At 39.0% G+C, this 13,846-nt stretch overlaps 2 protein-coding genes across 4 annotated transcripts; both read right to left on the minus strand.

Moving 5' to 3' along the window:
• Positions 1–6,191: 6,191 nt before the first annotated feature.
• Positions 6,192–7,791, minus strand: LOC106393592 (glycine-rich RNA-binding protein 2, mitochondrial-like; the record flags this gene model as incomplete). Its single annotated transcript, XM_048760930.1, has 3 exons — positions 6,192–7,406; positions 7,509–7,615; positions 7,710–7,791. Coding segments are annotated over 3 exons (318 nt in total), but the record flags the coding sequence as incomplete, so codon positions are not given.
• Positions 7,792–9,769: 1,978 nt separating this feature from the next.
• On the minus strand, positions 9,770–13,703 carry LOC106390501 (glycine-rich RNA-binding protein 2, mitochondrial). 3 transcript variants are annotated; one of them, XM_022711950.2, is made up of 6 exons: positions 13,550–13,695; positions 13,124–13,249; positions 12,972–13,040; positions 12,771–12,877; positions 12,563–12,668; positions 9,770–9,938 (listed from the first exon to the last, which is right to left on the minus strand). In XM_022711950.2, the coding sequence occupies exons 2-6, from the start codon at positions 13,245–13,247 to the stop codon at positions 9,880–9,882; spliced, it is 465 nt and encodes a 154-aa protein (XP_022567671.1). In that variant the 5' UTR covers positions 13,248–13,249; positions 13,550–13,695; the 3' UTR covers positions 9,770–9,879. The 3 variants fall into 3 exon arrangements, with proteins under 3 accessions (XP_022567671.1, XP_022567672.2, XP_013686437.1); XM_022711951.2 differs by lacking the exons at positions 12,563–12,668; positions 12,771–12,877; positions 12,972–13,040 and adding exons at positions 10,129–10,235; positions 10,330–10,398 and having other exon boundaries at positions 9,770–10,026; positions 13,550–13,703; XM_013830983.3 differs by lacking the exon at positions 9,770–9,938 and having other exon boundaries at positions 12,334–12,668.
• Positions 13,704–13,846: the final 143 nt, after the last annotated feature.

Consider the following 13,846-nt stretch of genomic DNA (forward strand, 5'->3'; position numbering starts at 1 on the left):
TTCTAACTTGAGTTAGTTGTCGATTTATAGTGGTGTGACGACTGTTTTTGGAAGTTGTTTGAGTCTGAAAGTGTACTTTCGAAAGTCTGCAAGGTCTCGCTTATTTTGAAAGTACGTTTTTCCTTAGAGTAAAAGTGATTTTACGTGGTAAGAATATGTTGGGAGAGTTTTCCGCGTTTTGGTCGAAGGTCTTGTTTGACCTTGCTATCGGGAAATGTTTGTTTGTATCAGTTTATTCAAAAGTGTTATTCTTGTTTAGAATTCTTTCTTTTGTATACTGCGTTTCTGTCTGAAACGTTTGCGGGTTTCAGAGACATTTAGTAGTGCCACGAAAGCTTAGTGTCGACCAAGGAATGCTTTGTGAAGCATTCAGAATTTGTTCGACTTATGATAAGTTGATTTTTCAGTTAACCGTTTGGTTGTTAGGAGTTAGATTTGTTATGAAAAAAATTTCATATGATTTCTTTTTTCGGGTTATACGATGATTGTTTGTTTTTACTGGCGCATTTTTAATAGAATCGTGGATCGCTGTTTAAGCCGTAAATTAATTTTTCGATATCAAGTGTTTTTATGACAAAAGAGATTTGCATAACGTTTATAAATCATATTGCTTTTTTTATTGCCGAATTTTTTTAAAAAATATCAAATACAAGAAAGCGAATATTTTAAAATGCGGGAATATACGAGTATACGTATAAGTAGCCACTCCCCCCTCCCTTTTAGAGAGGAGGACAACTGAACTCGTCCTGCGATGAGTTGCCTAGATGCCCCTTTCGAGGATCAAGCCGTCTCGTAATTTAGTTTGTTCTTGTAAGTGTGTTACTCGCTTGGCGCGGCTGCGTCAAATGTCTTAGTTGCAATGACTGTTCCTGGACCGAAGGATTTTGAAGGAATTGATTCTTCCGAGTTGTCTGAAGCGTTGGGCTCGGAAGCTTGCTTGCTTTCTTTGTTCGAAACTGTTGGTTGAGTTGACAATACTTGGTCGTCTTTTTCCGAAGCTTCTTCAGTCAAGAGCTGGGTTTTCTTCGTACGCTTGGGTTTTACCATGGAGGTTGTCGTGATATTCCGCAGCTTATGTTTATCTAGGAAATAGAGTCGTGACTGTTTTTGGTATCCCCAGATTATAGCCATTTTTTTGGGAGTTGAGAACTTGATGCATAGGTGATAGGTTGACGGAATGGCCTTCATGGATTTTATCCAAGGCATTCCCAGGATTACGTTGAAGATAGATGGGTGGTCTACGTCGGAAAAGTCGACGATCTTTGTAACACCTTTAGCCAGAACAGGAAGCATAATAGAGCCAAGAGTGACGTTGAGCCGGAGAAACCAATCAGTAGTTTCGGAGTTGGTGTGACTTAGGAAAAATCTATGTTCATACTTTGGAGAGTTTCGCGGAAGATAATGTCTGTGGTACTCCCTGTATCTATGAGGATCCTGGCGACTTCGAGATTTCTGATCACGAGCTCGATCACGAGTGGATCGCTATGAGGTTTGTCAATTCTAACGGTTTCTTGTTCCTCGAATGTGATCATATTGTTCGGGAGGTGGAGAGGCGGAGACCAGTTTGCGCCAGTTTACGAATGTGGTCATATTGTTGGGACCGTTTTCCGTTGGTGGCGTTTGATCAGGATTTCGCCGGACGGTCCCAAATGCGATCCTTTATACTGGTCACATCAGAGATTTTGCCTGCGAGTTGTTTTGCCGTTAGCCTTGCGCCAAGAACTTTGTAAATCGTGGTGGAGTGGCCTCTGGTCTGGTGGAACTCGCAGAATGCGTTCTCGTTGTAAGGTAAGTTTCGGGTCCATGTATTTCCTGAAGTTTGTCCTTGTTCCGATGTGGAATCGATGGCATAGTTGTGTGTTCCTTGAACATCTTCACCGTCGTGAAAGTGGGTGTCTCTTGAAAAGTTGTGCACGATTCATGACGGTGTCCACAAAGCCACCGATTTAATTATCAATGAAGAAAAAATTGAAAGTCCTGTCGCAAAAACATAAGCCTTCGAAAACGTCTGCAAAAGATGCTGCATCAAAATCAAAGCCGAAAAAGGCTCCTCTTAACGACAAGTACCAGAGTGATTTTCTTAACACGTCCAGGGCCACTTTTTTTTGCTGATTCTATTAACTCTCGACATGATGGCCTTGAACCTACTCACAAACTCTCGTAGAGACTCGTCTTCTTTCTGAGCTAGGCTCCAAAGGGTGACGTCGGAGGCTTCTCTATCCATGAACATGGAGTATTGCTTGTAAAATGCCTAGGTGAGTTAACATAAGTTTTTGATGGAATTTTGCTTTGGACGAGAAAAACATTCGAGTGCGGCTCCCTTGAGAATTCTGACGAAGTGGAGGCAGTAGCATGCGTCTCGTTCGTGCTCCCTGAGTTTGGCCCTTCCCATTGTGATCTGAAAAGATTACAGATGCGCTTTGGAAAAAATATGTCAACTTTCTTAAAAAAAGGTTTGCGGAAGTGTTAGACAATCCTATGGCAGAATTAAAGATGTTACAGGAGACAAAGGGAATAACATAGTATAATGAGACGCTTGAATTCATTAGAACCAAGGAGAAACTGAGTGAACAATATCTTATCAGTGCTTACCTTGCTGGTTTGCAAATGGATACTTAGATGCACCATGTATATGAGAATGTTCAACCTCAAACAGTTAGACAATTGGGAAAGTTATACAAAAAAGTTCGGACAATTGGTCTGTGGTACTCCCTGTATCTATGAGGATCCTGGCGACTTCGAGATTTCTGATCACGAGCTCGATCACGAGTGGATCGCTATGAGGTTTGTCAATTCTAACAGTTTCATGTTCCTCAAATGTGATCATATTGTTCGGGAGGTGGAGAGGCGGAGACCAGTTTGTGCTTGATTCAGCCTTATGCTAATAAGCTTTTATCGATGAAACGGTGTCGTGGCAGTACTGCAATCCTCCGATGATCATGTTGACTTACCGACTTGATTTCCTTGAGGACCGTTTTCCGTTGGTGGCGTTTGATCAGGATTTCGCCGGACGGTCCCAAATGCGATCCTTTATACTGGTCACATCAGAGATTTTGCTTGCGAGTTGTTTTGCCGTTAGCCTTGCGCCAATAACTTTGCAAATCGTGGTGGAGTGGCCTCTGGTCTGGTGGAACTCGCAGAATGTGTTCTCGTTGTAAGGTAAGTTTCGGGTCCATGTATTTCCTGAAGTTTTTCCTCGTTCCGATGTGGAATCGATGGCATAGTTATGTGTTCCTTGAACATCTTCACCGTCGTGAAAGTGGGTGTCTCTTGAAAAGTTGTGCACGATTCATGACGGTGTCCACAAAGCCACCGATTTAATTACCGATGAAGAAAAAATTGAAAGTCCTGTCGCAAAAACATAAGCCTTCGAAAACGTCTGCAAAAGATGCTGCATCAAAATCAAAGCCGAAAAAGGCTCCTCGTAACGACAAGTACCAGAGTGATTTTCTTAACACGTCCAGCGCCACTTTTTTTGCTGATTCTATTAACTCTCGACATGATGGCCTTGAACCTACTCACAAACTCTCGTAGAGACTCGTCTTCTTTCTGAGCTAGGCTCCAAAGGGTGACGTCGGAGGTTTCTCTACCCATGAACATGGAGTATTGCTTGTAAAACGCCGAGGTGAGTTAACATAAGTTTTTGATGGAATTTCGCTTTGGACGAGAAAACCATTCGAGTGCGGCTCCCTTGAGAATTCCGACAAAGTGGAGGCAATAGCATGCGTCTCGTTTGTACTCCCTGAGTTTGGCCCTTCCCATTGTGATCTGAAAAGATTACAGATGCGCTTTGGAAAAAATATGTCAACTTTCTTAAAAAAATGGTTTGAGGAAATGTTAGACAATCCTATGGCAAAATTAAAGATGTTACAGGAGACAAAGGGAATAACATAGTATAATGAGATGCCTGAATTCATTAGAACCAAGGAGAAACTGAGTGAACAATATCTTATCAGTGTTTACCTTGCTGGTTTGCAAATGGATACTTAGATGCACCATGTATATGAGAATGTTCAACCTCAAACAGTTAGACAATTGGGAAGTTTGTTCACTCTTCTTTTACAACTTTTGAGTTTACATCGGTGATAATAGCGGGTTTAGGTTAGGGTTCACGCGGATTTCTTCAAGAGGGATCGAGTTTACTCCATACCCTATTTCATGCATTTCACCTACATCCAAAGGGACTGATGCATTTTTTTATACACCTTTTTTGAGCTTTCTTCACATCCGGAATGTTTGATCTTGTGTTGCATTTCAATGGTGCTGAAGAGAGGTTGATAACAGTAGATTGGAAGAAATTGGATGATTAGGCAATCCTAAAGAATACTTAATTGATTTTATCGAATCCAGGTTTTTCATATGGGCATGGTGCTGGGGTTTGATCGTCCGGTTGATAAAGTTGTAATTAGTTAGGTTTACTTTGGTTTGTTGGTATTTTAATATTTTCTCCAATTAAAATAAAGAAGATTAAAAATAGAAAAAAGGAGAATAGTGTATTGAATTGGGTTTTGTTTTTGAGGGATGAGTATATTAGACTTTGATCCCCAAATATTCACAATTTTTAGTTTATTGCAATCAAGATTTGCTAAACTGAATGTTGAAGAAAAGAGATTTATTATACAATAACTATCAATATTATCACGAATAATATTCTCCAATACTTACCTTAAAATGTTTAGTTAGATAGTAAATTATACTCCATCCGTTTCATAATACTTGATGTTTTGTAGTATTGCACAAATATTAAGAAAATTACATTTTTCAAAAAAATATATTTTAAAGATATAATTTTAAAATCAGTTAATCATTTATAAAAGAGACAGTGAAATCTAATTGGTTGGAGATTTTCCAATAAAGTTAAAGTTAACATTAAAATCTCAAAAACTTCATATAAATTGAAACAAAATAGTCCTTCAAAAACATCATCTATATTGAAACAGAGAGAGTAGTTGGTTAGTGAGTGCAATTTCCATATATCGTAATACCTTAAAATGTTTAGTTAGATAGTAAATTATAGTTGGTTAGTGAGTGCAATTTTTAGATATGAAGAGAAAAGAAGAAAGAATGTGTAATTTTAGTTAGATAGTATATTATAGTTTTTTTGTTGGTTAGTAAATGCAATTTCCATATATCATAATACTCTTCGAGAAAACCGGTTGACAAGTTGTAGACGGATTTGCTAAAATGAATGTTAAAGAAAAAAGATTTATCATACAATAACTATCAATATTATAACGGATAATATTTTCCAATACTTACCTTAAAATGTTTAGTTAGATAGTAAATTATAGTTGGTTAGTGAGTGCAATTTCCATATATCATAATATCTTAAAATATTTAGTTAGATAGTAAATTATAGTTGGTTATTGAGTGCAATTTTTAGATATGAAGAAAAAAGAAGAAAGAATGTGTAATTTTAGTTAGATAGTAAATTATAGTTTTTTGTTGGCCAGTGAGCGCAATTTCCATATATCATAATACTCTTCAGATATTCTTCAAACACATAAACAACAATTTCAACGTAGACAGATTGGACATAAAAGTCAATGGAAACAACAAGCAAAACTGATCGTAAAACAAAAAAGGGTTAGATTTCGGTAGTTACTTTTCCGAAAGAGCTTTCGTTTAAAGGTATATCTAAGTATCAAGGGAGAGTAGCTCCGGACGGCATCTGAGTCGTCAGCAATCTTCCAAATATTGAGATAACTTTTTTTTTATTCAAACAAAACTAAAGTGTCGAAAAAAATAATAGATATTAATGTTGTCGGCGGCAGAGAGAGATAAATGCATATGGGCCTTGGGCTAATATTCTTTGAAATATACAAGAATATGAATACCCACTTTTTAAAACTCATTCAAAGCATTTTTAATCTGTTTGAAGCATAAAAACAAATAAATTACATAACAATTATTTTCTATGTCTTCTTAACAAGTGTCATTCTAATATTTTTTTGTTATATAAAAAGTATCACTTTTTCAATATAAATTATATTTATTTTTAGCTGAAAATTAAGTGCAAACAGCATTGATTTTCTAAATAATTTTATTTATCTCAAATACTATTGGTCAAATAAGTAGAAAAAATAATAATTCAAATAAGGAAAGTAACTTTTGAAGCATAAAAAGAAATAATTTTATTACTTGAGCTTATAAATAAATAAACAAAATGCTCCATCCATTCTTTTTTTTTGTCAACCGTCATTTTATTCCCAAGAGTGTTGAGTACAAAAAAATAGGGAACACGTGTTACTTAACATTACATGTGGAAACTCAACAACAAAAGAAATAAGACATGTCAATTGAGAAGCATGCAACTTGACGATTCAGCTTCGCCGGGTCCGATCATCTCCTCCGGTGACTCCAATCAACCAGACGCCGATGCTGATTCTCTTCCCTTCCTGTAAAACTCCCTAATCTTCAAACTTGTACCCATTAAACTCTATCTTTCGCCAACAACCGCTGCTTCAAATCAGAAACTCAAGCTCCTCAGAATGTGAAACTCAAGGAACACTTAATCGATTTGGGAGAAGATTCTTTGTTGGGCCATCTGTGATGCCAACTCTATTAAAACTCTCTTACATCAATCAAGAATACTCCACATCTGCATCCTCCTTTCCATCCGAGAGTCAAGACCATATACAAATGAACTTTCAAAAGAGAAAGATTGATACCCGTAGAAAAGGATTTTGAGGATTATCAGAGGAGTAGAGATTCGAATCCAAGCAAAACGGGATATAAATTAGTCGCGAAAGAGGGAAACACAACCCGATCAAAGAACAATCGATATTTATTTTCTTCAGTCAATATTTGAGAGGATGAGAATTCAGAACGGCTCAAACTCAACTGAAGAATCACTTCAAAATCGCCATCGCGAAAGAACAAATCGCCAAAGCGAACAAAAGATCCAACAAGTGGAAGATTAAAATCGATCCTAGAGATCGAAAATATAATACAAAGCAAAAGATTAGATCCAAAGATCTAAACAAAAAAGCTTCTCATCTTCTCTGTGAAAGAACCAGAGAGAGAGAACAGAGAAGAGAGAAAGAAAGCTTGTTGCTTGTTGTTCAGTTAATGCTCCGTCCATTCAGAAAAAGATAATCTTATTACTTGGGCTTATACAGAAATAAGCAGAAAAAGAAATAATAATTCAAATAAGGAAAGTAACATTTGGAGCTTCAAGGAATGGGTAACGAGGTTCAAGTTGTAACACAAGATTCAATTAAAGAAACCCAACTAAACAAAAACCATCAAATCTTTTCATAAGAAACTCTCTCTGTTTAGTAACCGCCACCATCACCACCACCTGCTCCATAGCTACCTCCACCATAGCCACCACCTCCGCCATACCGGGGAGTACTTGGTCTTTCGTTAGCAACATTCACCCGAATGCTCCGTCCATTCAGATCCTGAAATTACAAAACCAAAAGGCATTAATAAGTTAACCATCAAAGACTCAAACAAAAAGCATTTTAAAAGAATGAATACTAACAGAACACTAAAATACTAACCTTTCCATCCATCTCTGAAATGGCAGTATTAGCAGCGGTCTCATCAGTAAAGTTGACAAATCCAAAACCCCTAGACCTTCCTGTTTCTCTATCAACAATGACTTTAGCTGCACAGCAATAAAAACAATCAACTTTTGTTATCACCAAAACCACAATGTCATAAACTCTCATCAATGTTACAAAAGTTGAAATTTAACTTACCATCGACCACTTCACCAAAGTTTGCAAAAGCATCCCTCAAGGACTGGTCATCAGTTCCCCATGAGAGACCTGAAAAAATCAATCAATACGGAACATTTTTGTCTCAGCTAGGCCTGGGCATTTTACCCGGACCTGAAGACCCGACCCGAAACCGACCCGAAAAAACCCGGTTCGGGTAGGAAACGACCCGGTCAAATTACCCTATCGGGTCTTGTTGCAGAGGACCCGCGGGTCTTGGACCCGACCCGACCCAAACCCAAAACCCGATGGGTACCCGAATTAATAATGTAAATTAACTAAAATGCATCAAGGGGGAATCAAAGACGGGTTATTCGTCTAGAGAACATGGGGGTCAACCACTAGGAAACAACGAATTGTTGTTGTATCTCGCATAATTTAATATATACACATTTTAATATAATAAAAACACAAATTTTGAATAAAATTTCGAATATTTTTGGATATATAAATATTTTCAGATATTTTTTTGTATTTTAAGGTCTTTTTTAAATCGAACCCGAACCGAACTCACCCGAAACCGAACCGAATCCGAACCGATAAATTCTAGCTACCCGAATGGATCTAACTATCTAAGACCCGACCCGACCTTGACCCGGCACGATCCGAACCGACCCGGAACCGAGAATTTGAAATTACCCAATCGGGTCCTAAACTCTTAGACCCGAAATACCCGTACCCGAAAGGACCCGATCCAAACCCGACCCGACGACCCGAATGTCCAGGCCTAGCCTCAGCAATTCTTTGCCGGTGGCTGATAACATGCGAAACCGACATATGGCTAAGGATGGAAGCTGTGATCGCTGCATGATGGCTGAAGAGACAATAAATCATCTTTTGTTTACATGCCCGTATGCAAGACTGGTGTGGGCGGTCTCCCCCATTCATGCACCTCCTGGTGGGAAAATGACAGACTCCCTATACTCAAATCTTCACCGAGTGCTGAACTTAAACTATGAGCATGCCAAGGAAGAAGCGCATGATCAGCTAGGGCCCTGGCTGCTATGGAGAATCTGGAAGAACAGAAATGAGTTTATCTATAAAGGAAAGGATTATGATGCTCCGAGTATGGTGAGGAAGGCACGTGAGGACATGGAGGAGTGGAGATCGAGAAAAGAGGTTGAAGAGAGTGTGGTTAAAAACCCTATAAGAGCTCCCTCGATTGAAAGATGGAAGCCACCACCACAGAATTGGATAAAGTGCAATACTGATGGAGCATGGAAAAAAGACAGTGAGTCATGTGGTGTGGGTTGGGTGAGTAGAGATCAAAGTGGGAAGCTCGTATGGGCAGGTGCTAGAGAACTTCCAACGCTAGGGTCACCGATAAAATTTGAAGCTGAGGCAATTAGATGGGCAATACACACTCTTGTGGGATTCAACTACCAGCAGGTGATTGTGGAAACTGATTCTCTGGAGTTGACTAAGATGATCAATGGTACTGAAGCCCCATGGCCAAAGCTGAGACCGGTCATACAAGATATATCAAACATGTTGGTGACCAAGGAAGCGTATAGGGTCGAGTTCTTTCCCCTGAGTGGTAATAAAGTGACAGATAGAACAGCTAAAGAGTCTTTGACATTTATGTCTCATGTTCCCAAGTTGTATTTTATTGTGCCTGTTTGGTTAAGTTCACTGTTGGAGGCTGATAAGCCTTTGTAAGGATGATCTTATTTGGTTAATGAAGAGTAGTTGTTGAGCCAAAAAAAAAAAAAAAAACTAAAAAAACTTCTCATCTTCTCCGTGAAAGATCGAGAGAGAGAGAAAGCTTGTTGCTTGTTGTTCAGTTAATGCTACGTCCATTCAGAAAATAATAATCTTATTACTCGGGCTTATACAGAAATAAGCAGAAAAATAAATAATAATTCAAATAAGGAAAGTAACATTTGGAGCTTCAAGGATGCTACTGCATCACAAATTTATCACTTACTAAGAAATAAAGGGGTTCATTCAATTAGGAGTTATTAACCTGCAATATCCGAAGCTAACGCAAACCCATAGATGCACTTTAATGGGGGCGACAAAGTATCAATCCAAGATGTTAATCGACAAAACAAGGAATGGCTAACGAGGTTCAAGTTGTAACACAAGATTCAATTAAAGAAACCCAACTAAACAAAAACCATCAAATCTTTTCACAAGATACTCTCTCTGTTTAGTAACCGCCACCATCACCACCACCTGCTCCATAGCTACCTCCACCATAGCCACCACCTCCGCCATACCCACCACCTACGCCATACCGGGGAGTACTTGGTCTTTCGTTAGCAACATTCACCCGAATGCTCCGTCCATTCAGATCCTGAAATTACAAAACCAAAAGGCATTAATAAGTTAACCATCAAAGACTCAAACAAAAAGCATTTCAAAAGAATGAATACTAACAGAACACTCAAATACTAACCTTTCCGTCCATCTCTGAAATGGCAGTATTAGCAGCGGTCTCATCAGTAAAGTTGACAAATCCAAAACCCCTAGACCTTCCTGTTTCTCTATCAACAATGACTTTAACTGCACAGCAATAAAAACAATCAACTTTTGTTATCACCAAAACCACAATGTCATAAACTCTCATCAATGTAACAAAAGTTGAACTTTAACTTACCATCGACCACTTCACCAAAGTTTGCAAAAGCATCCCTCAAGGACTGGTCATCAGTTCCCCATGAGAGACCTGAAAAAATCAATCAATACGAAACATATTTGTGGCGTTGTCTCAGCTAGGTCTGGGCATTTTACTCGGACCCGAAGACCCGACCCGAAACCGACCCGAAAAAACCCGGTTCGGGTAGGAACCGTCCCGGTCAAGTTACCCTATTGGGTCTTGTTGCAGAGGACCCGCGGGTTTTGAACCCGCGAGTCTTGGACCCGACCCGATGGGTACCCGAATTAATAATGTAAATTAACTAAAATGCATCAAGGGGGAATCGAAGACGGGTTATTCGTCTAGAGAACATGGGGGTCAACCACTAGGAAACAACGAATTGTTGTTGTATCTCGCATAATTTAATATATAAAACATTTAAATATAATAAAAACACAAATTTTGAATAAAGTTTTGAATATTTTTGGATATATAAATATTTTCAGATATTTTTTTGTATTTTAAGGTCTTTTTTAAATCGAACCCGAACCGAACCCACCCGAAACCGAACCGAATCCGAACCGATAAATTCTAGCTACCCGAATGGGTCTAACTATCTAAGACCCGACCCGACCCGGACCCGGCACGATCCGAACCGACCCGGAACCGAGAATTTGAAATTACCCAATCGGGTCCTAAACTCTTAGACCCGAAATACCCGTACCCGAAAGGACCCGATCCGAACCCGACCCGACGACCCGAATGTCTAGGCCTAGCCTCAGCAATTCCTTGCCGGTGGCTGATAACATGCGAAACCGACATATGGCTAAGGATGGAAGCTGTGATCGCTGCATGATGGCTGAAGAGACAATAAATCATCTTTTGTTTACATGCCCGTATGCAAGACTGGTGTGGGCGGTCTCCCCCATTCATGCACCTCCTGGTGGGAAAATGACAGACTCCCTATACTCAAATCTTCACCGAGTGCTGAACTTAAACTATGAGCATGCCAAGGAAGAAGCGCATGATCAGCTAGGGCCCTGGCTGCTATGGAGAATCTGGAAGAACAGAAATGAGTTTATTATAAAGGAAAGGATTATGATGCTCCGAGTATGGTGAGGAAGGCACGTGAGGACATGGAGGAGTGGAGATCGAGAAAAGAGGTTGAAGAGAGTGTGGTTAAAAACCCTATAAGAGCTCCCTCGATTGAAAGATGGAAGCCACCACCACAGAATTGGATAAAGTGCAATACTGATGGAGCATGGAAAAAAGACAGTGAGTCATGTGGTGTGGGTTGGGTGAGTAGAGATCAAAGTGGGAAGCTCGTATGGGCAGGTGCTAGAGAACTTCCAACGCTAGGGTCACCGATAAAATTTGAAGCTGAGGCAATTAGATGGGCAATACACACTCTTGTGGGATTCAACTACCAGCAGGTGATTGTGGAAACTGATTCTCTGGAGTTGACTAAGATGATCAATGGTACTGAAGCCCCATGGCCAAAGCTGAGACCGATCATACAAGATATATCAAACATGTTGGTGACCAAGGAAGCGTATAGGGTCGAGTTCTTTCTCCGGAGTGGTAATAAATTAGCAGATAGAACAGCTAAAAAGTCTTTAACATTTATGTCTCATGTTCCCAAGTTGTATTTTATTGTGCCTGTTTGGTTAAACTCACTGTTGGAAGCTGATAAGCCTTTGTAAGAATGATCTTATTTGGTTAATGAAGAGTAGTTGTTGAGCCAAAAAAAAAAAAAAAACTAAAAAAACTTCTCATCTTCTCCGTGAAAGATCGAGAGAGAGAGAAAGCTTGTTGCTTGTTGTTCAGTTAATGCTCCGTCCATTCAGAAAATAATAATCTTATTACTTGGGCTTATACAGAAATAAGCAGAAAAATAAATAATAATTCAAATAAGGAAAGTAACATTTGGAGCTTCAAGGATGCTACTGCATCACAAATTTATCACTTCCTAAGAAATAAAGGGGTTCGTTCAATTAGGAGTCATTAACCTGCAATATCCGAAGCTAACGCAAACCCATAGATGCACTTTAGTGGGGGCGACAAAGTATCAATCCAAGATGTTAATCGACAAAACGAGGAATGGCTAACGAGGTTCAAGTTGTAACACAAGATTCAATTAAAGAAACCCAACTAAACAAAAACCATCAAATCTTTTCATAAGAAACTCTCTCTGTTTAGTAACCGCCACCATCACCACCACCTGCTCCATAGCTACCTCCACCATAGCCACCACCTCCGCCATAGCCACCACCTCCGCCATAGCCACCACCTCCGCCATACCGAGGAGTACTTGGTCTTTCGTTAGCAACATTCACCCGAATGCTCCGTCCATTCAGATCCTGAAATTACAAAACCAAAAGGCATTAATAAGTTAACCATCAAAGACTCAAACAAAAAGCATTTTAAAAGAATGAATACTAACAGAACACTAAAATACTAACCTTTCCATCCATCTCTGAAATGGCAGTATTAGCAGCGGTCTCATCAGTAAAGTTGACAAATCCAAAACCCCTAGACCTTCCTGTTTCTCTATCAACAATGACTTTAGCTGCACAGCAATAAAAACAATCAACTTTTGTTATCACCAAAACCACAATGTCATAAACTCTCATCAATGTTACAAAAGTTGAAATTTAACTTACCATCGACCACTTCACCAAAGTTTGCAAAAGCCTCCCTCAAGGACTGGTCATCAGTTCCCCATGAGAGACCTGAAAAAATCAATCAATACGAAACATTTTAAAGCACTAAGAAACCCAATCTCTTAAGAAACGAACGCAACATTATTACTTACCTCCAACGAAAAGCTTGGTAGACATGTACCGGAGAGAACCGAGCATAGACGTAACCGGAACATTTCCGGTCTGAGAAACCACACCTTGTCTGAGTAGACCACCGAGACTTTTGCAGAAAGCCATTTCTAGATCAAAAACAACCGTAACAAAACAATAAGCAACAAGAACAATAAAGCTTAAGAGACTATAATCATTGCCAACCACAAAAACATATTTAACACCGAGAACATCAAATCGGTCATCTGTTTGAATAGATCTGGATTTAATTTAAACGAAAAAACTATATAATCAAGCTCCCGATCCGTTAAATACAAATCGGAACAAACGTACAAAGACTCACAAGATAGAAATAACTATGTAAGATACAGATCAAAAGAACTCTAACGCGAACGAAGATCAACAAAAAGAATGGAGATAATGGATACCTGTTGTGGGTAAAGATTCGAAACTAGGGTTTTGCGAGCCGGGAAAGAGGCAGAGGATTATAAAACCAAGGAGAAGGGTTTAAGGGGTATATAAAGGTCCTAGCGAAAAGTATCTTATTTTTCTTTTATATATTATTACTGGTCCTCTCAGTGAATTGATAATTGAATTTTGATTATAAGTTTCAATTTTTTTTTTGAAATGAAAGTATCGTATGTTCCAAAATGTCCGAAAAATTGGTGAATATCGAGTTTATCCAATTGTTTAAAATCTAAAAAAGTAGCTAAGTAAAATAGACA

This window comes from Brassica napus, chromosome C6 (assembly GCF_020379485.1).
Source record: "Brassica napus cultivar Da-Ae chromosome C6, Da-Ae, whole genome shotgun sequence".
Lineage (NCBI taxonomy): Eukaryota > Viridiplantae > Streptophyta > Magnoliopsida > Brassicales > Brassicaceae > Brassica > Brassica napus.